The 23,758-nt window shown below is 47.3% G+C and overlaps 1 protein-coding gene across 1 annotated transcript in view; it reads right to left on the bottom strand.

Annotated features, from left to right (window-relative positions):
* Positions 1-58: 58 nt before the first annotated feature.
* Positions 59-23,758, bottom strand: part of LOC144114078 (tubulin beta-4 chain-like) — a 29,094-nt gene continuing 5,394 nt past the window's right edge. Inside the window, exons 4-6 of the mRNA XM_077647553.1 lie at positions 12,946-13,145; positions 12,205-12,641; positions 59-180 (exon numbers count right to left, since the gene is read on the bottom strand). Coding sequence (XP_077503679.1) covers positions 59-180; positions 12,205-12,641; positions 12,946-13,145 — 759 coding nt within the window. The remainder of the gene's footprint in view (positions 181-12,204; positions 12,642-12,945; positions 13,146-23,758) is intronic.

The raw sequence follows: 23,758 nt of genomic DNA on the forward strand, positions 1-23,758 counted from the left end.
CTTGCCGCCTGAAAAATACAAACCAGGTTTTTTTTTCTTTACAGCCGTCAGTATTTTACTACCGTTGCGTGAACTGGAGCATTGCCAGCGAGTCTGCCACGCAGTTTCTAATGCTGAACGCATGCGGAGCAGACGAGCGCCACCTAACAGGGAACTGTGGGTTCGCCACATGGGGCATGTCTGCATGCGCATAAAGGCACATAGACATAATGGCGAAAACATTTCGATGCCGCTGCGTTACACGACAGAGCAGAACGTTTTCGAGCGCTCATGCACCATTGGGAGTGCGTTTGTGATGCTATCATCATGATCAGCATTCGCAGCCCCTTTGATAAAACTTACGTTTGCACAGTAGGTGTGCTATTAGAACACATACGGTATTCGTCCGTCATGCTTCTCGTCAAAATTTTCAATGAGGAAATAGTATGTGTCGAAAGAAATGTGCCAAAAAAACAACTATAGACTGTTAAAACTCAAGAATGTAGCGGCGAATGCTCTTCTTAAAGCCCCTCCAGCCAGTCGCTTCGGTCGGTTTTCATGAGGCAGGGGCTAAGCACGAAAAGGAAAGAGTACGGCGTTTGTACCCGTGCCGTGTGGAGTGCGTTCTTCGTTATTCGGGTTATGAGAGCGGAGTAGTTAAATGGGGAGTTGAAAAGACGGTGCGGTGTTGCTAGGGCTGAGGACGTGTCCCTTTCCTGCCTAGCTGCTGCTGTAGAGCCAAACGCCTTTAGCTGCACGGAGTAAATTGGACCACCCAGGGTTCTTTAACATACACTGACATCGCACAGCACATGGGTCTTTTCCATTTCGCATCCACCGAAACGCGGCCGTCGCGGCTGGAATTGAACCTGCGTCCTCGATTCCAACAGCCGATCGCACTAACCACTGAGCCACCACGGCGGGGGTTTCAAATTCGCCATCATTTACGTTACTCGCTTGCCCAGTATTGCCCCCTCGCGGACGAGAATCTACAGGTGCCGAGAACACGCGCAAGTCAAGCAAGAGCATTTCGTTAATGAGGGCAAGCTAAAGCAAAAAAGAAAGAAAATTCAGCCAATCGCTGAATGGTACCTGCGCCATCACGTCACCTCTGCCGCAAGAAACGATCAAGAGAAATAAGCTATCGGCATGCCTTTTTGTTTTTGTTCTTTTGGCGCGAAAAACGTTTAAACATGGATAAATGCTTAGAAGAGAACACAAGGTGCGAGACGCCTATCATCTCCAAATTCAGATAAGCATACAGTGGTAGAGGTGCGGTCTAGTTGGCTCTTCATATCTTAAAACGGCGAAAAGGACGCGGACAATGACAAAAGTGGACGCATACTGCTGAGTTTGTGTCCACTCCCTTCATTGTCCGCGTCCGTTGCGCTGTTTTCAGATAAGCAGACGCATGTATCCAACAAAGGCGGCCGTGCCTGACGGCTGCTGCGTCGCATGCACACATGTTGCGACAGTTCGCAGGTCATGGCGTCCGTGGCCTTAGTGCGCGCGAACAGTGTTACGGTGATCCCTGATACAGCATATAGATTTGCCGTTTAAAATGTCGAGGACGAATTCCGCTGACATTCACAAGTTCCCGCCAAGAAATGAACGAAACCGTACGCGTGTGACCATATTCCGGCCACGGGTGCATCGGCCTAGGAAGTTTTGCAACAGGTGGTACGTTTACATGCACCTCATTTCTTGCACCTCAATTCAGAACTGCCTCCAGTCACATCCAGTCCAATTTTAACAAAGTTGGCTGCGAGTAATCTAAATAAAAGGGATCGGACTCCTGGTGGAAGGAAGTCAGAAATGAAACAAATATTTATGTATAAAAACGAGATGAGGACGTCCCCAAAAAGTGCACTCATTGGTTTCGCGAAATCGGAGTTTCTGTTCAAAAATCGCAGTGAGGGCCTGGTAGCATACAGCATATGCCCCGTATACACAGGACGTACTGGGTTCGAATGTCAGCACCGCCGGTGATTCAACAGTTTTTTAATGGTCACAAAAGCATCTTTCGACAAGATGCTCGGCTTCTTCAGGCCGCCACCGGGTTTCTGATAATACCGTCACTTCGAGGGGTAAATCAATTACTGCACGTTTTTTGGTAGCTATGGGCAGCTGCAGCTCGTTCCACGCATTTCCTATTGGTTGTATATTTCTACAACCTCTGGCGAGCGGTGAGGATCCTACTGTTGCGGCGTTCCCCAACACTGCAGATCATCGCCTCTGCAGATAATTCGTGCCCCGCGGTCCAGAACGACACCTCGGAAATTTCCCAAAAGTAACATTGGCGCCAAACACCATACGGAACTTCTGTGTAATGGCGAGGGCCCACATCGTCAGCGCAGGCGAGAACACGAACCGCGTTTGCTCGTTTTTACGGCCGCGATGGGCATCTAGCCCCATGCGTGCCCACGAATAGCCGTGCGAGTGGCTCCGGAACTCCCGACGGAGGCTGCAGAGGAAAATTGAAACCATATGCGCGAAGGCAATGCCCTGGCTCGCTCTTGTGCGAGAGGGTCGCGCGGCGGCACGAGAAGGTGATTTTTACGGCTACCGGAAGTGTGCCCATGACGTCGTGGCTGCCGTGGCTCCAGCGAATGAGAGTGTGTGGTGGCCTGGCGACGTCATGGTACAGTGACGTCTTTGTTCCACGATTTTAGTTCCAAAATTGGTCACTGCGAGTACACCAATCGGCCCGCGAATTTTGAAAAACACGGTTTTTAAAAGTTCATAATAAATTGCTGGCTCAGTTCTGAAGACTCATACTTGGTGTGAATGCTTCTTAGCATCATTTCTAAGCATTGAAAACATTTACAAGTGACTTTTTATTCATTGCATAGTCCCTTTAATGCCTTCATACAATATCAGGCGACTGGGTAGCGAGGTGGATCTACAATAAACGTTTTTCCTAGAACTCTCGTCCGGGAAACTTTTGTTCCCAGTAGTAAACTGGTAACCAAAAAGTTAACTTTAGTAAGTAAAAAATTACAGTGATATTTTTTGCAGCTAGCGCATGCTAACATGGAGTGTTGGACCAGGCTTGTGGCGTGCGAGAAAAAAGCATACTTTTTGACGTGCCCATTCAAGCATGTCACAAGGTCGCCAAACTCTGGCAGCGATTCGATAACCAGTTGTTGAACAACATTCCTCTGGTTTTTGTGTTGGAGAAACATTGTGGCATTCTCTGGTTGTAATAGCTTTTTTTACAATTACCTCGGTGTGCATCACGACAGTGACGACACATGCACTTGGGAATTCCAGCCTGCCTCGATTCAAGCTAGATATCAAAGAGTGAACATCGGCATCATCATGATCTGTTGTTTCGCAATCCATAACAAGCTGCTCTCGGCAGAAATCGCAGTTCAGGGCTTTCATTACAGAATGAGCACAAAAGCACCTACATAGCCAAACACAGGCGCGCGTGAACTCAAACTGTTCAGACCTTCTGTAAACTCAGCAATTTTGAAGGAATGTGCAGCACTTGACAAACAACCGACCTCATCGTCGCTGAAGTCACCGGCGCACATCACAGGAAGCGTGCCTTGGAGGCGAATTCTGCCTTCGCACTCGTGAAGCTGTCGGATGCTGATGTGGTAGTTACCGCCAGCCATTTGTCTGTACTGAAGAAACCTCTTCTCTAGGCCGTCTGTTTGCACTTTTCCGAGTAGCACGTACTTAAAACCGAGCTCATAGACGCAATACTTTGAGAATTCAAGTAGAGCATATGCTGAATGCCACAGAGCATTAAAAGTTTCCTTTGTGGCGTGCAATTGTCGTGTTTATAAAATTTCCATACGTCAAGCCAGATTTTGAAGGCTTTCAAAAAGGATAGCTTAGGGTCATCATTCAACGATGAAATTGGCTCTTCGTATACGTCGCGATAGTGATAGCCCTTGTGTGGCATCTTCACATTAACTACCATCCACCAATGAATAATTATTCTGATGAAGTTGGCAGTTTCTTTCGCACGTGAAAGTACAGGAAAATCGCAGTGCATGTCGAAGGCTTCAGCCACAAAGATGTTGAAAACCTGTAAGGCTAGTTTAACATTTTGCCTTTGTAAATTGCTTGGGTTTAAAGCCTTCGAAGGCAGCCTATAACTGTACTTCAAGAGCTGAGAAGATTCAAGTTTGTGAAGCTTTCTGAGATCCTTGAATGATGCCCACTGTATAATGTCAGGGTGGACGGAATTGTCAGTGAGGTTAAACATAGGAAAATAAAAGTTGGCTTTAGGATTTCTTTAGTTAAGCCAATTATTTCTAGCACACTTTAACAGTTACACAGCGTCAATGATGTAAAACATGGGTCGCGTTGCATCGTCTAGATGTGGGTAAATAATCCTCACCTTATGCGGCATCGTAAAGTCCATAAATGGCTGAGCGTCAATCTCGTCTGCCATTAAAGTAACAGCACTCTCATGCGATTTCAATTTATTAAACCTCTGGCCAATGTATTTAAGAAAATTCTGATCACCTGATTCGTTATCAGGTGATAGGTGGAAAGAGGAGCAGATGTTTCTAATGGTACTCGGATGCGGCAAAGTCAAACAACCAGAGCCGCTCAAAAACTTGTATGCATGAGGAGATATAGTATGCAGATGCAAGCAAGCACCATTGTTTGAGATGAGTACTGCAGTCACTCTCAAGCAACAACACTTGTTCCCTCAGAAGTTTAACAGAGTCCTTTCTGTTTTTGCGGACGCTTTCCTTAATCTTTTCCATGAGGTTTACTATCAGGTCAGTAAGGCCATCAGATGAACCTTTGTCGTCAGAAATCTGCTGTAGCTTATTTAATATGTCAAGTAGGACATTGATGTCACCGATTTCGTCAGGCACGACAAAATCTCCTAAACGTTTCACTGAGTTGCCGTGAAAACACGCCGTGATACGAAGATATGCGAAAACAGTAACAGAACACTGTAGGACCAGCGCACTCTCATTTGCAATATTCAAGAACATGCTACAGTTTGGGTGATTAATAATAGTCCATTCAACCGGGACACACTTGACGTTTAAGCGCTCCATCATTTCATGCAGAGATGAAAATTTGCACTGCATTTGTTCTTGTCGACAGCAGGCTGCTGACACTTCAATAGCACGAGCAAGACATTTGCCTCCCGGCGCATTTTTTCGGCATCTGGGGAGCTCCTTGCTGGCACGGCATCTTTCTTTGACAGGTACGAGGGACAGCCAGGGAATTAGGATGGCACTGACCCAAGACGCAGGTGTGGCACATTTAGAGGGACTTCGAACACCTTTCCTGTCCGGGGATTGGTGTACGATGAGGTATGTTCAAGGCAGGATGCATGGAAGTGTAAGGCGCACACCTGTTTTACAATAGCAAAAGTACGACGCACCACATTACCAATGCAGTACAATCTAATATCGAGGTAAAGCTTAATTTTTTCATGGCTCCCTTAAATACTGTTCATTTGTGGCAACAGTAAAGAAAATGACTTCGTACCTTGTTGTTGGCAGTAGGCACAAAATCCTTTCGGGGAATCGCACTGAGCCACTTGTAAAGCTGTTCATCCTTTGGCAAAGGAAACACTTGAACCTTGTTCCCCGTCTTGTAGTTGCTTGAGCACATAGGTACACAATACTTGTTAGGCATGTCGAAGCCCGCATGTCGCAGAACGGGCGCAAGGAAAACAGCACTGAAGCGACCTCGAGGCGACTGGCTCGACGAACTAGCTGCGTGTAACAAGAGGGGAAAAATGAGCCGGGAGGCGACGGGACTTAAAGGCCGGTATGGAGAACCGGAGGCAGCCGCAGGCAATGGCAATGCCCAGGTAGGACGGTGGGTGCTGACGTCGCTAGAGAGGGCACAGGCCTTGAAAAGTTTAGGAGGCGTTGGCATAGGTGCGTCGCTCGCATGAAGGTGCTTCACCAGCATAGTGTCTCGTCTATAGTTGTCGCTGGAGTATTAATGTAGAAATTGCACTGATTAAATCAAATACAACAAACTAATCACAACGGAAACAACCGGACATGAGCTTCTGACGGCCACAAGGGTCAGGTACCACATGGTGCTACTGCGTCGCGGATTGTTTCAACACTGCATCGTTCTAGTCATTTCCAGATCGGTGTCTCACAAGCTCTTATGCTGCTGATTACGTCTTTCATGGCGCCGACAAGAATGACTGACTGCGACAGAATCACACCAAACAGCTAGCCCACTTGGGCATGTGCCGCCCTAGCAGCGTTAAGAAAATCTTTTCCCACGAACACCTGTTCAACTACTCAGTGTTCCCATGCTTGCCTGCAGTGCAAACCTCACTTAAGAACAAGGACTATAGGTTTCGCGTGGCTACAGTGTCGGCAGTATCGTGCTCTGCGGTGAAGAGGCGTTAAGAGACGACGCAACTTACGGCCCGAGAGCTCAACTTTAAAAATTATTTCCTCGCTTTAAACAAAAATTACCTCAATAAAAACTTCAGAAATGGAAGGCAATAAGCTGTTTTACGTAATCCGCTATTGTTTGTATTTTTACTTGGACCACCTCAAGGTGAAATTAACGAGCGTTTTGGCTCAAAATTCACTTTTTGCAACTAGATTTTTTCCTTCTGCATCCGCAGTTTCATCACCTGTAAAATTTATTATAGGTACTGGATATCTACTAGAACAAAACGGCTATTCCAAAATTTCCGAGAGAAAGTTCATATTTAAAACAAAAAATATCAAAAATGACACATTTTCATACTTTTTTCGATTAAAAAAAATATTTATGCCGCGTAAAGCAGCATGCTCCGAATTGTATCGAAAGACAGAATCTGTGCAAATGTCAATGAAAAACTTTTTGGAGTGTTTTCTAAATATTTGATTATTTAGCAGTGCCTGTTTTCTCATTTTTTCTGAATATTCAATCTTCCCTCACTTCACGAATAAATTTTTTAGGCAAAAATGCTTCAGGCTTTCATTACGCACATTACGATGTTTCCACGAATTTTTTGAACAAATTGGAGATGGTCGAGCGCAACGCCTGGGATGTTTGGCGTGGAATGATTCAGGTAGAACTATGTGAGTATGACGTCAGGGGACGAAAAGGCGGCATAGTTTCGGTTTCTCGAATCTAAGAAGGCGGCCATTATAATTGGTTGTGCCCTCCCATGTATATTTTGAACCCATTGGAAGGCCAGTTGGAGCGTCCAATTGTAATGCCGGCCCACACAAAACAAATTGTTTGCTTCCAATCGGAAAATATCCCATTATTTACTTGGAACCAATTGCAAGCTTCAAATGGAATAGGAGGGGCATTCCAACTGGAACACTTATAGAAAGGTTAACCGCTGGCTTCCTAATCAAGTGGCAGCTCCAAGTAGGCCGCAGGCGAGCATGCATGACACACAAACCATAGGCATAAACGTTGCGGCAGTTCCTGTCCCTATGGTTTGTCTGTCTGTTTGTGTTGCCAGGAAGAAAAAAGGAAAGTGCACAGGCCTGCTCACTGGCTCAAGCCGAGCCACAATCGCTACCACGTGCAGATAGTAGGAGAGTTGAAAGATGGGATAGAAAGACAGGATAGTAAAGACGCGTTGAAGACAAGGCCGATTGCGGAGGTAGTGCAATATACCGGGCCAACCGGTGGCGGAAGTGAAGCAGTCTTCAAACTCTCCGCCACATTTCCAAAAATAAGTCCAATTGGATCCGTACCAGATATTCTTGCATGTGGCCCACTTAGAGCTAATATAAACGAAAACGTAGCGTATGGACGGGCCCCCCCAGTATACTCTGTTAAACCACTTAGAGCTGCCACTCATAAAGAGGATCAGTTCGGCCTGATGCTGCATGCGACGCACATTTTCAGCGCTCGATTTGTGAATTGTGGTTCGTACACGAGCGATGAGGGACGCCGTAGTGGAGGGCTTCGGATTTTAGACCACATGGGATTCCTTAACATACAACGACATCGCACAGCACACGGGCGTTTTTTTTATTTCGCCTACATCGAAATGCGGCCGCCACGGACGGGATCGAACCCAGGACCTTGGGATCAGGTGCTGAACGCCAAAGCCACTGTAACGGGTCACTTTATTTGTGTTCGTAAATAAAATATTACAGTCGAACCTGTATTATGAAACTCGAAGGGGTTGACGAAATAGTTGATATACCGGTATATCGATAATTCAGTGTAGGAAAAATGGCGATAGGTAAGCTTATCTATGACCTACAAGCAAGAATGCAATGCATCCATTCTTGTGACACGGTGCCTGGCTGACGACGATCTTCTGCCTGGTCAGGTCCGTTGACCGCAACGAGGTGTCCTAGTCCTCCCAGGTTCGGAGAGGCACCAGCCCGGCGGGGGGAGGGGACGCCGGGCATGACGGGAGGATGTGTGCAAGGGTGGCCTTGGGGCGGGAGCACAAGGTGCATATGGGGGTACCGGCTTAAATTTATAGAGATGAGCTGGTGTAAGTAGCGTGTGCGTCTGCAGGGGACGCCAGACTGATTTCTTTGCGGTAGTAAGGGATGGGTGGGGTGGCGGGAGATGAGGGCGCTCAGCGCGGGAGTTTGTGGTGAGCTCAGCAAGCGAGTGCATACGCTCCTTCGAGAAATCCCCCACGAGGACCGCCTGTGCCCGACTTCTAGACTCTCGGGCTAAGGAGTCGGCGGCCTCGTTGCTGGGATTTCCCAAGTGCGCAAGCATTCAGATGAGCTCAGCGCGTTAGAATAGGTGGGGGGGGGGGGGTGCACCAGGGATTGTGCAGGGTGGTGAACCCTGTTCCTGGCATAGTTTAGAATGGCTGTTTTTGACTCACTGATGATGTAACCGACATTTGTGCATGCCAGAGCAATAGCGGTCTTCTCGGCTCCCTCAGGGGTGGTGCCTGAAGGAAGCTCGAAAGTTAGGGAGGCTATGTGGGGGTTGCGGACAACCGCAGTGGCTCCATGCTCATCGCAGGTGGCATCCACCCAAACGCATCCCCATACCATTTATGTCGCGCTGCCTCGCGCGCCTTTCTCCGACCTTGATTACGGTGGGGGTGCATGTTCCTCGGTAATGGTTTGACATGTATCGAAGTGCAGATCTGGGTAGGGAGTGTTCTTAGTGATGTATTGTTTGCGGAGATAGTGATGCAGGCCTATTGCTGATTGAGTATGTGTCGTCCGGCAGCACTTAATCAAAGGTTCTGGGCTTGTATGTGGACCTCTCGAAGTTCTTGTAATGTTATGGACTCCGCGTTCGAGCAGTCTCTTAATTACAGGGAAGCTCACTTGTGGCGTGCACCGTAGCGGTGCCCTAGCGCATGCCATCCGCCTTGTTTGCGGGAGGTGCGGGATTCGACCCCCTGCCGCCGCGTACCCATCGGTCTCTAATGTTCCCCTGGCCTAGTGCTCAGATTCTGTGAGATGAGATGATTGGGAAATTGGTCTTGACCCTACCGCGTGTACGTCACCGCGAACACCCAATAGCCGTTCGAGCACGCTCCGCACAGGTGCTGGTGGAGTGTCTGCACCGTGGTGTAAGAATATTTTCTTACACCATGGTCTACACTCAATCGCGAAAGCGTTCAACAGCTGCGCTGGTCAAACGCATTTATGAGAAAACAACCGTTGAAGCATTTAATCCAACTCTGTTCTGATGGTCCACCGGTACCGGGCGTGGATAGGGGTCACTCTTGGAGAGGGCGGTTGGGGGGGGGGGGGGGGGGGGCGGGGGGAGGTCCGTTTGAACCATGCATTTCTTCGACTTTTTTTTTTGTAAAACAAAATTGAGTTCAGCATGGTTTTCCTGTATAAAATTTCCTCTCGCTTTGAGGATTGGGGGCGAACATCCTCCACCCCCTCCCAATATCAGTATACGAGCACATGGTGCAACCACCGCGCTTCGTGCCGCACGTCGCGGAGATTTCACCTACGGTTAAATTGATGATCAGCTGCTAATTGTATATAACATGCAACGTCTCCGAGGCTTCTTTAAGCCGTCCTCGTTCGCGTTGGTAGCGCCAGCATACTTGCATTCGTTGTGGCGCTATGGAGCGCTGTCACCATCAGTAGCGGCGCCCTCTTTTTGCCAAGCAACAAGAACAGGAGCTTACACGCCTCCAAGTGATAGAACAGCCTTGCTCTCGCCGTTATTTCCAACTCATGCTGGGACTTTATTGCGAATATATATCGTTTCGTGTTGCGTCACACCAAACAATTTTTTTTTCTAGTAAAACCAAATGCTCGCCATGGCCAGTAGCCTGGCTTGCCTAATATACATCGTTTATTTTATCGGAACTCTGCAAGCCAAATGGGAATTTCGGTGGCGGTATCTCAGGCAGTGTCGGCGAGGGCGTCCTCGTCGTCGAACTCTCCCTCGTCGTCGGCTGTGGCCTCCTGGTACTGCTGGTACTCGGACACCAGGTCATTCATGTTGGACTCTGCTTCGGTGAATTCCATTTCGTCCATGCCTTCCCCAGTTTACCAGTGCAAGAAGGCCTTGCGGCGGAACATGGCTGCAAATTAAGATGGGCACCACGAATATTAGTTGTTTTGTAGGCTTTCACGAATTGCAGCGGAATTTATACAGCTAGTTAAATTCTATCCGTACGAATTATATCCACCAAGTTACCCAGCTGTTCGGATTTTTGTTTCTGCGCCACCCAGTCCAGCTTTCTCCGGCAAAAATTTTGAAAATTGGAAAATTGTAAGACACTGTTAAGGAAATATTGAAGGTAATGGTTCATTATTCTGATATGTAGCAAAATCTTCCTTTTAAAGTGTTTCCAGCGATCGCACCGGAACGTTTTTGAAGATAGCGAAAACGTGAATAGAAAAAAAACTAAGAGACTTCCTCGGGTGATCTGCGGATATATTGATTGTTTTAGTGAAATCTTGCATTATACGAGAAAACTGCGTTCATGAACGGCTTCCCGCTTAAAAATACTTTTGTCCATAATTCCTGAGTATCCGATTTCAAAAAGCGCCTTTCTCGATCATGAGGATCGGATTGAGCGATGGCGTCCAAAAATAGGCCTGCCTAAACTTGCAACAGAAGTGGAATAATCCAAGTTTTCTTTTGTATGCTGAGCGGCGGAGCGGATTAGCGTGAGGAGGGAGTGCTCACACACGCTCGCCATCTAAAGGGCGTAACTACATCCCACATTTGCTTTTAGTAAAAATCGATTTTCGGCTCTTTATGGGGTATGTAGATGTTTATCCGGCAACAAAATACGCATTATGTCGAGAAAATTGGATTTAAAAATTTTCCCGCTTCTCGATTCAAACTCGTGACGTCAAGACAAGCGAAATTCGTGACCACCGCTTAGTGAATAGCGATGTAGACTAGCCTCAGGGATCCACGACCAAAAAACAAAAAAGGAAGAAAACTCTTCAAGCACTGTAGTTTGCTTGCAAAAACGGTCGGTGATGGCGACATCTGTATTTCATTTTTTGACCTTTACCTGGCTAGGGAAGGGGACGGACCTTTGTCCCCGTTTGGGTTGTCCACTCTTCGGGTTAGAGGTGCGCAGGGTTGAATGGGGGAAGTTCTAGAGATTGTGTAGGGTATCTAGGTCTGAGTAGAGTGACTCTAGGTCTGAGGTAGCTCACTCCCCACGGCACGGGAACAAATGCCCATCTCTTTCCCTTTCGCCTAGCCTTAGTCGTAGAAGCTCCGTTTTTTAGTGATAAACGTGTCTTTCGCAATTAGAACGCTGCTACATTTCCATACAGGCCAACTTGAATTTGTCCTCAGAGTCTCTTTAAAGGTGGCCGCTTCGTTACCTCTTTATGAGTGATTTTTACGGGCACTGCTAAATTTGTAACGTCGGAAACATTACCCCTCCTTGATACACGGTCTGCACTTGGTGAACAGGGTAATGTCGCGCTTGTCATCTGAGATGTTTAATGAACGGGGTCGTTCCTTGCAGCTTGTGGTTTGTCAGTGAAATGCGCGTACAAAAGTTTTGCCGACACTGTTTGTGACGTCATCTTTGTCACAAAAGAACACCGCATCCAACATACCCCTGTTTTGGTTTAGGTTTTCTGCTTTTTGCTCTTTGATGATTGTTTTACTCACAGTTCTATTAACAACAGATTGCAACGAACAGAGAGGGCTTTAAGCAATATTACGGGAGCGCCACCTTAAGATTAAAAAAAAATAATAATCCCAAAGTTGCCCTTGAACGATGAAGTAGGCGCTCTATGCAACTGCAGATTGTACGTGTGAACGGCAGGCTGTGCTGTGAGTAGAATGTAATTCGAGCAATTCTGATAAATGACTGACCAGTGAATTGTTCTGAAATGCGCTTGAACAGCTCCTGAATGGCCGTGCTGTTCCCGATGAACGTCGCAGACATCTTGAGGCCACGGGGTGGGATGTCGCAGACGGCGGTCTTGACGTTGTTCGGGATCCACTCGACAAAGTAGCTCGAGTTCTTCTTCTGGACGTTAAGCATCTGTTCGTCGACCTCCTTCATGCTCATGCGGCCGCGGAAGATGGTGGCTACCGTCAGGTAGCGGCCGTGGCGGGGGTCGCAGGCGGCCATCATGTTCTTGGCGTCGAACATCTGCTGCGTCAACTCTGGCACGGTCAGCGCCCTGTACTGTTGGCTGCCTCGGGACGTGAGTGGTGCGAAGCCGGGCATGAAGAAGTGCAGACGCGGGAAGGGCACCATGTTGACAGCCAGTTTGCGCAGGTCAGCGTTCAGCTGGCCGGGAAACCTGCGTGTGTATGGTTACTTAAGTTGCTTTAAGACTGTTTTTTTTTGCGTTAAGCACCGCGAACAAGGGCCTGCAGGCGCCGCGCCATTCATGTCCCCAATTGTGCTACGAAGTTATACACAACACAAGCTATTCCCTCTTCAGGTGTGGTGAAGTAGTTTGCAGGCCTAAGCGCCTGTGGCCATTGTGGGCATCGGGCCATTCTTCGACGGCAGTGATCGGTGCCACTCACTACAGCTTCGCATATAGAGATGTCGAGTGACAGTAATAGACTACAATCCCTGAGAAAAGAAAGCTTCGTCACCTGAGGCATGTTGTGACTCCGGACATTGTGACAGAAACCAGGTGGTTGAGGTCCCCGTATGTGGGAGTGGTGAGCTTCAGGGTTCGGAAGCAGATGTCGTATAGCGCCTCGTTGTCAATGCAGTAGGTTTCGTCGGTGTTCTCCACCAGCTGGTGCACGGACAGGGTGGCGTTGTAGGGTTCGACGACGGTGTCGGAGACCTGCAGTTTTGAATGCGCTTGAATTCGCACTTTCTGTCGACGTGGTGCAAAGCCTACCACATCTATGCACAAGAAAAATTTTCTCATTTTTAAGCACTGTGATTCTTCGATTTCTCGCTACCATTGTCGAGCATTAAAGGGACAAGAAATTATTTTGATGGTCAAATTCTAGGGCAGCGATCAGTAGAAGTGGCCTTTGTCAGTATTAATTCGAGTCAAATTCAAAAGCTCTGCGTGGACCCTACACACACCTCCTTCACGCCCCGACGTCATGCAGATGCGGTGGCGCTGATGTCAGTGGCGCCTTTGGCACGGCAGGCAAAATAGGTTCCGCCTGCCCGTGCCCACCAGCTGCTGCAGCTGCTGGCGGGACTGCGCAACTGCATCATGCCCGCGCCTCGATATGTTTCTCGCTGATAGATACCGCATTAAGGAATGGGCCACGGTAGTAAAGCGCGAAGTCTGGGCCTCGATCGCCGCTTCCAGGCAATGTACTTCGTAGCTGGGGAGTTGCGTTCATTCTCTTGAACATCAGCATAGTACGCTTATAATTGCTTAAGGGAAAAAAACACAAATGTCTGCGCACGTAATTATCACGTCGAGCCGTTTTGGTGTTCACTGGGCGCTGACAGGCTGAATCACCACCAAGGAATGCGGTCTTTTGTTGATAGCAGATAATGTTTAAACGTGTGTGGAAGTTATACGATCATATAAAGCCGCGTTCATGGCACTTAATATTCACTTCAGACCATTTCTTAATATGGCCGACATAATTACTTGGTCTGTGTAGAAAGTCTGCTAAATTGTGTCGTTTTTGCACGGCCACGTTGGCATGTTTCTGTACGTGTGCTAAAAGCCAAGTGCTTTTTCACTGCATCGTATGTCATAAGCTGTTTCATGAGGCGGTGCATGATCGCGAAGCTTGTTTGGAAAGAAGCAGCGATCGCATTGCCCGAGTTGATGACGATGATGATGACCTCAGCCTTAATGGCACATACCCACGGCGGGGGATTGGCCAGGGTGCAATGCTGATACAAACGCACTCATGGCCAGGGAGTGGTGTAATTGGATAATTTTGTGACCTAGACTCGAATTTTGATTAAAAATCAATATTAAAAAAACGGAAATGAAAAAGCAGGGAATTCTCATTCTAGCAGAGGAATCTACCTGATGCAATATATATTCGTGAATAAAATCGCACACTGGTTTCAATGCATATCCCTTGGCGCTTGCCCCGAAGGAGAGGAGAATCGGAATAAATAGAGCAAGCCCCCGTCGAGCGAGGGGATCTCTAAGTAAGCTGTACGGCGAGAAGTTAACCGCAAAGAGGAAAAAGTGATCTATGGACTCAATTTCGCCAAAGACTCAGAGAGGGTGGTCAGAAATATCCCTGATCGACATAAGTAGAGATTTAGTCGCGGTATTCTGCAGCGCACTAGGGTCGTGGACACTTCACATTGCCTTGAACTGCACATCCGCGCACTCCAAGGAAATGCCAGGTGTTGAAAATTCGCTGCAGCAAGGAGAGGCTCATGGCTCAAGTACTGGAGACGCTGGCTGCAGTCAAGTAGACAGTATTAGGGACGAACGGGACAATAGGTCCACCAAGGGCGGACTTTGCAAAAAAAAATCAACTCTCTCATCAGAAGCAATGCCACAGTGCCCAGGGACCCAGTGAAAGCGTACTTTTGTAATGTGTGGTGGAACAAGAAATTGAAGGGAACGGCTCATAGGAGTATCTCTCGATTTTTCGAGCACTATCAAGACGGAAAGGCTGTCTGAAAGTATAACAACCTGAGAGATACTGCAGGGATTCCTTATTAAGGCCAACTCAATGGCCAGAAACTCGGCGACAAAAATAGGGGTATAGTCAGGAGCCCGAAATGAATAACTCTGTTCCAGAGCCCTTGAGTAAATGCCAATGGTTGCTTTTTCATTTTTCTGGGAGGCGTCTGTAAAAACGGCAGTATGGTTAGGGAAATTATCCAGACACTCCTTAATAAGCCCATTTAAAACATTTGCAGGCAGATTCTTAGCATTCCTTGGGAAGGTGTCGTCAAAGGGGACTACAGTATCAGCCCGGCGGTGGTTAACTGGTACTACAGAATTTATTGATACAGAAATTTTTGACAGCAGGGAATTAGTGAACACAACCTGAGGAAGCTTATACCTAGGCCAAAAATTACCAAAGAATAGAGATGGGTTCGTTGTAAATATAGGGTTAGCCAATTCAGGAACAGGCTCCAAAGACATTAAAAACGTCCGCACAGTGAGAAGCTGAGCCGCAAATTTAGATCAGGTATCCGCGCCTCCAAGTACAGCGCAGCGTTAGCAACTGATTTAGGCAGACCTAAGCAAAGGCGCAGAGCGCGTCGCTCAATAACAAACCGGGGTTCAAGCTTGTACCTTGTGCACCCAAAAAAGAGAACAGAGCCAAATTCAAGTACACATGTCTTATACAGAAAGAGCAAAGTGTCCCGACGCATACCAAATTTTTTGTTGCTGATCCTCTCCAACCGGCCAAGGGCACGCTCACCTTTAAAGCACAATGCTTCTAATCAAGTAGGGCATAAGCATCCGCGCGCGAGCACCTATCGCGCTGAATAATGTCCAAGACACACTGTTCATCTTTGGGCAGGTGGGATCGTCAGCTGCGAGATCAGACTTAGAAGTGCAGACGTCTGAAGCATGAGCACCGCCGCAAACGCGGCAGCGCGTTGCCGACTTGCAAGATTTGCCACTCTGACCAAAACGCCAGCAGTTCTTACATTGTAATGGACGGGGCTGCAGTAAGTCAACACGGTAGACAATGGGACAGACTTTGATTTCCAATCGGCAAGAGGAGCCCGCAAAAGTTGCTATAGCAGACTCAGTTGGAATACGAGAGCCTCCAGCCTCTGTTGCAGCGGTAAACTGAGAGGATGCCCACACCGGCATCATGGAAGTCCAAGAATTTCTTCTGGCGTAGCGGAGGGATACACACCGCGGATTATTCCTTTTACGCAGGCGAGTTGCTCGGGAATAAACGCTTTCACCGGGAGTGAGGCAAAAGAGGTGCACTGCAGCAAGTCTGCAACACAATCCAAATCAGGTGATTTGCACAGAATTCTTCTTTTGGCAAATGGTCGAACCTCGGAAATCTCAAGATATCGAATGGTCGCTGCCTTCAGCTGCTCCTGGATCATATGAGAGTTTTTGATCTTAATTAAACCATCTCCTACAGGGACCAGAGCCACAGGGATACGCTTGGCAAAAAGAATTTAGGCAAACTGGCGAACCAGGCTACTGGACCTGTGCCCGAGGAAGACATAGCCATGTCCGTAAGCCTAAGAAACATGAAGCCTACATCCAAAAGGGAAAAAACCTGGCCAAATCCCCCACTCGCGGAACGGCCTCACCAGGAGTTTACAGGATCAGCAGCACCAAGACACGCTTCAGCAGCGAGGCCAGATGAAGCGGGAGGCGACATAGAACAGCCGTAGAACAGCGTCGGGTCGTATCAGCACAATGGACACTAAGGGCCGTTGTTGTTGTTGCCTTCGTGACATGGCACATACCCACGACGGGGGATTGGCCAGGGTTCAGTGGGGAGACCCCATAGAACAGGGTAAATGGTGCCAAGCTATTTTGCCTTGGGTGAAATTTACGAGTGATTAAAAAGAAAAGAAGGGCCCTTTCTTCTTCTTTGCCGAGTTGTTGTTGTTGTTGTTGTTGTTGTTGTTAGCCTCTCAAAAGATGGCACATACCCACACTGGGGGATCGGCCAAGAATCGGGTAGCTATTCACCTGAACGCAGTTAACAAAAAGGAAAAGCACGTGGGAGCATAACACCGGTGAATTTTTCGTCATGAACAGAAAAGGGATGAGTGTTTTGATTTTAAAATTTTAAGAATAATAATAAAGAGAGTGATTAAATATTAATGATTTAGTCAAAATGTAATAATTGATAGAAAAGAAAAGGTCGAAACACTTCAACAGGACTTGTCGGGCTAGTTGGTTGATCATAATGCAAAAAAGACGAACTGCGCAACAAGAACACGGACGAAAGGGAGGCAGACACACACTAACGCAGACTTACAACTTTACTAAAGGAAGGAATACAAGGCAAATATATATAGCGATCCCAACGCACTTCAAATCTGATCAATATGGCACGTGACAATCTGCCCAGGCGATAAACAGACCACACAAGAACCAACGCTTACAAGATAATCTTATACCGGGCCGGCCCTTTCTATGAAAACAAAAAGCAAAGGAACGCTTAGCGACAGTGCACTCTTGAGAATTACGCGTTCTCCAAAGTAAGAAAATTCATGTCCTGTTTGTGCCCTGGTGATTGAGCAGTGCCTCCTGATTGCGTTTGATGCTTTCGTTGTTCATTTGATTAGCGATCTCAGTTTTGTTTCGGTTCTGTCATGGTTTGAGATGTTTTCCTACGCTTCGGATTTCATTCACCCCTCCCCCTTTTTTAAAACCGTTGTTGTCTTAAACTGTTGTCCCGTCTTTCATCTTTTTGTTTTTTAAATGACTCGGTGCCTATTTTCATTGTTTGTGTGACGTAGCTTCTTGAGCTGATTCATGGTGTTTTTACCCTTTTGACCTGGTGCCTTTTTTCACTGTTTTTTTTTATTTTGACGATAACCGATGTGGTTGTTCTTGTTTTCCCGTTTTGTTTGCTTTCAAAAGGGGGTGTGCTTCGTCTCTTGGTTTTGGTGTCAGCACCTGCGCTTGTAAGCGGTTCGAGCTTCAGTGGTATCAGATGGCTACAGTGGTGTGGTTTTGTTTTGAATTTTCTTACTTTGGAGAACGCGTAATTCTCAAGAGTGCACTGTCGCTAAGCGTTCCTTTGCTTTTTGTTTTCATAGAAAGGGCCGGCCCGGTATAAGATTATCTTGTAAGCGTTGGTTCTTGTGTGGTCTGTTTATCGCCTGGGCAGATTGTCACGTGCCATATTGATCAGATTTGAAGTGCGTTGGGATCGCTATATATATTTGCCTTGTATTCCTTCCTTTAGTAAAGTTGTAAGTCTGCGTTAGTGTGTGTCTGCCTCCCTTTCGTCCGTGTTCTTGTTGCGCAGTTCGTCTTTTTTGCATTGAAACACTTAGCAAGGCAGTCGGTGTGATTCTATCAGGAAATTTTGAACAGCGGTGCAAACAGATCTGTGGCTGAACCCAAATGTGGTGCCGCCAAATGATAGCAAGAGCGGGCTGCTCAAACTAAGGCCAAGATGCTGCAAGGGCTCCTCCAGCAACCTTTTTCTCAGTTAGTTGAATCGGCGACAATACAGCCAAAAATGTTCAATAGATTCTGGCTCACGGCAAAATGCACAAAGGGGAGAGAGCGCCAAACCCGACTTGTGTAATTAGAAATTTAGAGGGGGGATGCGGCAGAGTAGCCTCGTCAGTGATACTTCAAGCTGCCGAGAGCAACGAATTTTCCTGTTCCAATAATATTTAAGGTGCTCATAATCCGCCGATGTTAAAAGTGATGTGTCTTGCGTGCTTAAAAACGCCCGTCGCCGAAATCTAGATGCTGTAATGTAGGCTGTAGCCGGGATGATTGGCAACACGGGGCCGCTGAGGGAAGCCTTTGCGAGATTATCAGCAATCTCATTTACTGTCACACTGCTGTGGCCGGGAACCCATACTAAATGAACAAGGCTCAAATGCGGAGGAAGTAGGGATAAGAAAGTTGATAAAATGGGACCGTCAACCTGTGCAGCGAGGGACGAACACAAAGATAAAGAATCAGTAATTACTGCAACTGCTGTAATAGAGGGGTCTAGCTTGCGTAGAGCAAGTACAACTGCTAGAAACTCTGCTTGAAAAATAGGGGTGAAATCTGGAAGGCGCAGAGAAAAGGACCAGTCTAAATGGGAGCAAAATATTCCCACACCTGTTTTTTCATTGCATTGCGATGCATCAGTGGCTATTGCTATATCGGTTGGTAGGGTCCTCAGATGATCTTCTAGAAGGCCATTTAGAATACTCGGTGGCAAAAGTTTTGCATTTTTTGGGAATATGTCGTCGAAAACAATGTGTATAGTGGGCCCATTCCGAAGCGCAGGAAGGATATCATAAATGTTTACATCTAAAGGCTGAAGTAATCTTTGCACAAACACTACCTGAGGGGAATTGAAACGAGACCAGGGGACACCAAAAAAGGAGGTCGGCTGAGAACAGAAAATGCTTTGGGAACGGTGGAAATGGGATTCATAGATCCTGAAGTAAGTTTGCACAGTTAAAAATTGAAGTCGTGATAAGAGAGACGGAATGCGGGCTTCAAGGTACAGCACATTGATAGCCACAAATTTTGGAAGGCCGAGGCACATGCGAAGTGCTTCCCTCTCTAAAAGGACGAGAGGGCGAAGTTTATATGTAGCCGAGCCTGAAAACAACACTGATCCAAATTCTAAAATTGGCCTGACATACATTATGTAGATCATTAATAGCGCATCTCTGCGCATGCCGTACCGGTGATGACATAATCTCCGTAACATGCCCACGGCACGAGCCCCTTTCGCCGCGACATGGTCAATGTGAGGTCGCCAGGTGAGTTTGTTGTCATGAATGACCCCTAGGTATTTTAGGGATTGAACCTGCGGTATTATTTTTAACTGGCAAGTGAGAGAGACCACTACAGGAGTGAATAGAGGGAAAACAAGAGTAGCGCACTTGCCAACATTTAACTTCTGGTGTAATGCGCTCAACCAGTGCTCAAGTGTATTCAAATATGACTGCAACAGACCATACAGAGAATGTATATCCGGCGCAGCAGCAAAAAACACAATGTCGTCCGCATAGATGTAAGTGCGTACATGGCGGTGGAGAGGAATTGAGCTTAACAGAATATTAAAGAGCACAGGAGAAAGAACAGCTCCTTGCGTTACACCTCGCGTTTGTCTGTACCTCTCTGAATGAACACCACTATGGACGCAAAAGAATTCCCTGTTATGAAGAAATGCAGATATCCATGCAACTATATAATCTGGAAATTGAAGAGACTGTAGCCTATGTATCAGGATGGAGTGTTCTACACTGTCGTAAGCTTTGGCGACATCTAACGTAACCAAAGCCGCGACCAGGCGTTGACGACGAGCAAGGAGAATTCTGCTCTCAAGATCAGCATGTACATTCCATATCGAACACCGTGGCCGGAAACCGAGTTGGCACGGGCTGAGTATACTTTTGCGGTCCACAATGGCTGACACCCGAATTAGTAACAACCTTTCTATCAACTTTACCACGTTTGATGTTAAAGAAATTGGTCTAATATAATCCAATTCATAGCCTCCACCCTGATTTTTAAGTAAAGGGATCACCTTGGACAGCTTCCACTCCGAAGGTATCCAAGCGTGTTTGAGAGAGTAGTTTATTAGGTGCAATAAGGAGTTGGGAGACTCTTCAAATAGAAACTTGAGCATCTTTGTGGTAACACCATCAGGGCCAGTAGCAGCAGCTGGCAATCTCTGGACAACTTGTGAAAGCTCTGATAGATTTACTTGTGAGGCATTATCATTTGGTACGACTGGTGCAAACAACAATGGTCGCATAGGTAGTAAAGACGAGAACCGCTTTTGCAGGCCTGTGGCTATTAATTCAACCGCCTGGATAGCTTCTACAGGTGACATAACTAATGACTGAAAATTATGAGAGGACATGAGCTGTTTCCTAGACCGTAGAAAACCGAATAGTGCACGTCGGTTGTCCGCCTTTGAAAGATAATCGAAGTGTTCTGAGTCATATTTTTCCTTTGCGCGAGAAACTGTGCGTTTAAAGGTGGCTGCAATAAATTTATAATCACTCCAGTTATTCGGACATTGGTTATGAAGAAGCTTTTCCATGCTGCCTTCCTCCGCCTGTAATCTCTTGTACAGTCCGCATTCCACCAGTTAGAAGAATTCCCTTTTATTGGCCTCACCAGGAACTCCGACTTTTTACGGCTTTCCTCAATAGCCAGACATATTCTTACTGACTGGTGGACCTCGGCGATGTTGGACCATGGAGCAAGGGCAGAGCGCAACGCCGTCTGAAATCTGTCATAATTTACATGTGACCGCAACTGAGAAGACGCCGGAGTAACACGACATATGATATCAAAATGAATAGGTATATGATCACTTGAAGTGCCGCTATCAACTGTCGACCAATTCGTTACGCCAATTCCAGGACTAATGAACGTGATATCTAAAACAGATTGAGAGTGTGAGCGAAGATAAGTGGCCGATCCTGAATTTAAGCACATCAGGTTGTGATCAGAAACCCAGTCCCAAAGGCGCTTGCCGCATGAATTAGTCCTAAAACCCCAAGACATATGGTGAGAATTGAAGTCCCCAGCCACGAGAACTGGGTTTTTACAGTTTACGAGTAAAAAATCCAGAGGTCTAACATCCTGGACTCCATTGGGGAAATAACAATTTGCTATTGAAAATGGAGAGCACCGAGGAAGTACAAAGTCTATCGCCAAAATCTCACAGTCAGGAGACATTTGTTGAAGAGATACCACAGCCCTGTGGCAAAATTTTGAAGAGACTAAAGTTAGTAAACCCCCGCCTCTTGACTGGCGGTCTAGGCGAAATGACCGGTAATTTTTTATATGAAAATGTTTGTCAGTTGAAAGCCACGTTTCTTGCAGAATTATGACATCCGGATTAAGCTGAGTAGAAAGGCAGTGTAAATCTGTGGAAGCGGAAAGAATAGAGCGACAGTTCCACTGCAGAACTCGCAACGACGCTATGGTTGCGAAAGTCTAGCAGCAGCAACTGCCTGCTCCAAAATGGTATCCTTGGGTTTAGTGCCAAGCTGCTTCTTCTTTGATTTGGGCTGGGTGCCCTGAGAAGACAACGAATAAGACATGGGGGACCCACTGCGCTTAAGAAGCCGCGCATCAGGCTCCACCATCTCGGAATCATACATTATATCAACATCCCTCGAAGTACCCGAGGTAGGTACAGCGGAAGGGACAGAAGTTTGTTCCTGGGGTTGTGATGCTACTGGAATTTGAGACCGGATAAGAGGAGAGGGAATTGCCGAAAGAGGTGCCAAACTAGCCTGCACGGCATGTGTAATCTGAGTCTCTAGAACATTTGTAAAGCACTCCGACACACTTGCGACAATCTTTTCTACCATTTTAGACATCGAAGCCTCCGCAGCAGCCGCAATTGCCTGGGACAGCGTTGAGTCTAGCATGACACCTTGCCGAGCGGTCACACCGGCATAACCGCGGGCACGTTCTTTGACCTCTGAAATAGCGTCACGGCGCGAACAGCGTTTCCTGTCAATTATTTCCAGAATTTGAATTTCCTGAGCTCGAGAGGGACAATTTGAGTAGTTTGCAGAGTGCGCACCACCGCAAAGGCAACACTTCTAATTCTCCTCAGTGCAGGTGCTTTTTGCTTGACCATCCCCACAGTTGCAACACCTCAAGTTGGATTTGCAACCGCCAGCGCTATGTCCATAACGCCAGCAGTTGTTACACTGCAGAGGCCGAGATGATAATGGGTCTACCCGAAAAATTAGAGGCCATGCCTTGATTTCAGAGGGGCAGGAAGTGCCGGCAAAGGTAGCAATCACTGATTCAGTGGGCATCCGCACGTTGTTTACATCCCGGCTACAGCGGTGCACAGCAACAACACCTGCAGCCGACAGAACCTCAAGAGTCTCTGCCGGAGACAGGGAAGAGTCTACACCTCGTACAATACCTTTCGTGCACGCCAGATGAGAAGGTATGAAAGAACTTACCCGAAGGGAGGCAAAGGATGAGGAGTTTAGTAAATCTCTTACACAGGCGAGGTCTGGCGATCTGCACAGAATCCCACCACGTCCAAACTGGCGAACCTCTGAGATTGACTCATAATGAGAAGTAGTCGACTGGAGAGCAGCCCGAACAGCACCAGGGTTGTTCATCCTGATAGCACCACCATCCTTAGGCACCAGCGCGACAGGGATACTGCCGACACCACTGCGCAAAAAAGCTTCCAACGGTAGGAGATCAGTTGACAGAGAAGCCGACCAGAGGGAACTCCCCTGGCCGGGAGACTGGGTGGACATAGTCCGGGCTTACTGCCTTACCGCGCAAAGACGCAGAGAGAAAATGCCACAATCAGCCACCCGAAACTTAACCGATCGTTCCCAGCAGAGCAGAGCCGTCGGGGCAGCGATGAACAGGACGAACGCCACTGGGTCGAACGATGTTCTCCTAACAGAGCCAAGCTGGTCGTCTCACGGTGGCCAAGAGGTGCCGAGAGGCCGAGCGAATCTTCTTCTTCTTCTTCACCCCAGGTATATGGCCGAGTTGCAGCGTGCTTTTGTCTTCGTTTTTGCCATCGCATGACAACGGCCTCCAAAGTATCTCATAAAGCTAGCGCAAATAGATGAGAGCACACGAAGCTGCGTCCAGCACACGTAGTTGGAGGCGAGTGGAATTTTTCGGCTTGAGCCCCTGCGTCTTTCAATCAGACTCCCGCGTTGCTAGGAAAATGTTTCGGTTTGGTTTGGTTTGGTTTGATTTATGGAGTTTTAACTTTCCAAAGCGACCCAGGCTATGAGGGACGCCGTAGTGGAGCACCCCGGAAATTTCGACCACCTGGGGTTCTTTAACATACACTGATATCG

This window comes from Amblyomma americanum, chromosome 1 (assembly GCF_052857255.1).
Source record: "Amblyomma americanum isolate KBUSLIRL-KWMA chromosome 1, ASM5285725v1, whole genome shotgun sequence".
Taxonomy (NCBI): domain Eukaryota; kingdom Metazoa; phylum Arthropoda; class Arachnida; order Ixodida; family Ixodidae; genus Amblyomma; species Amblyomma americanum.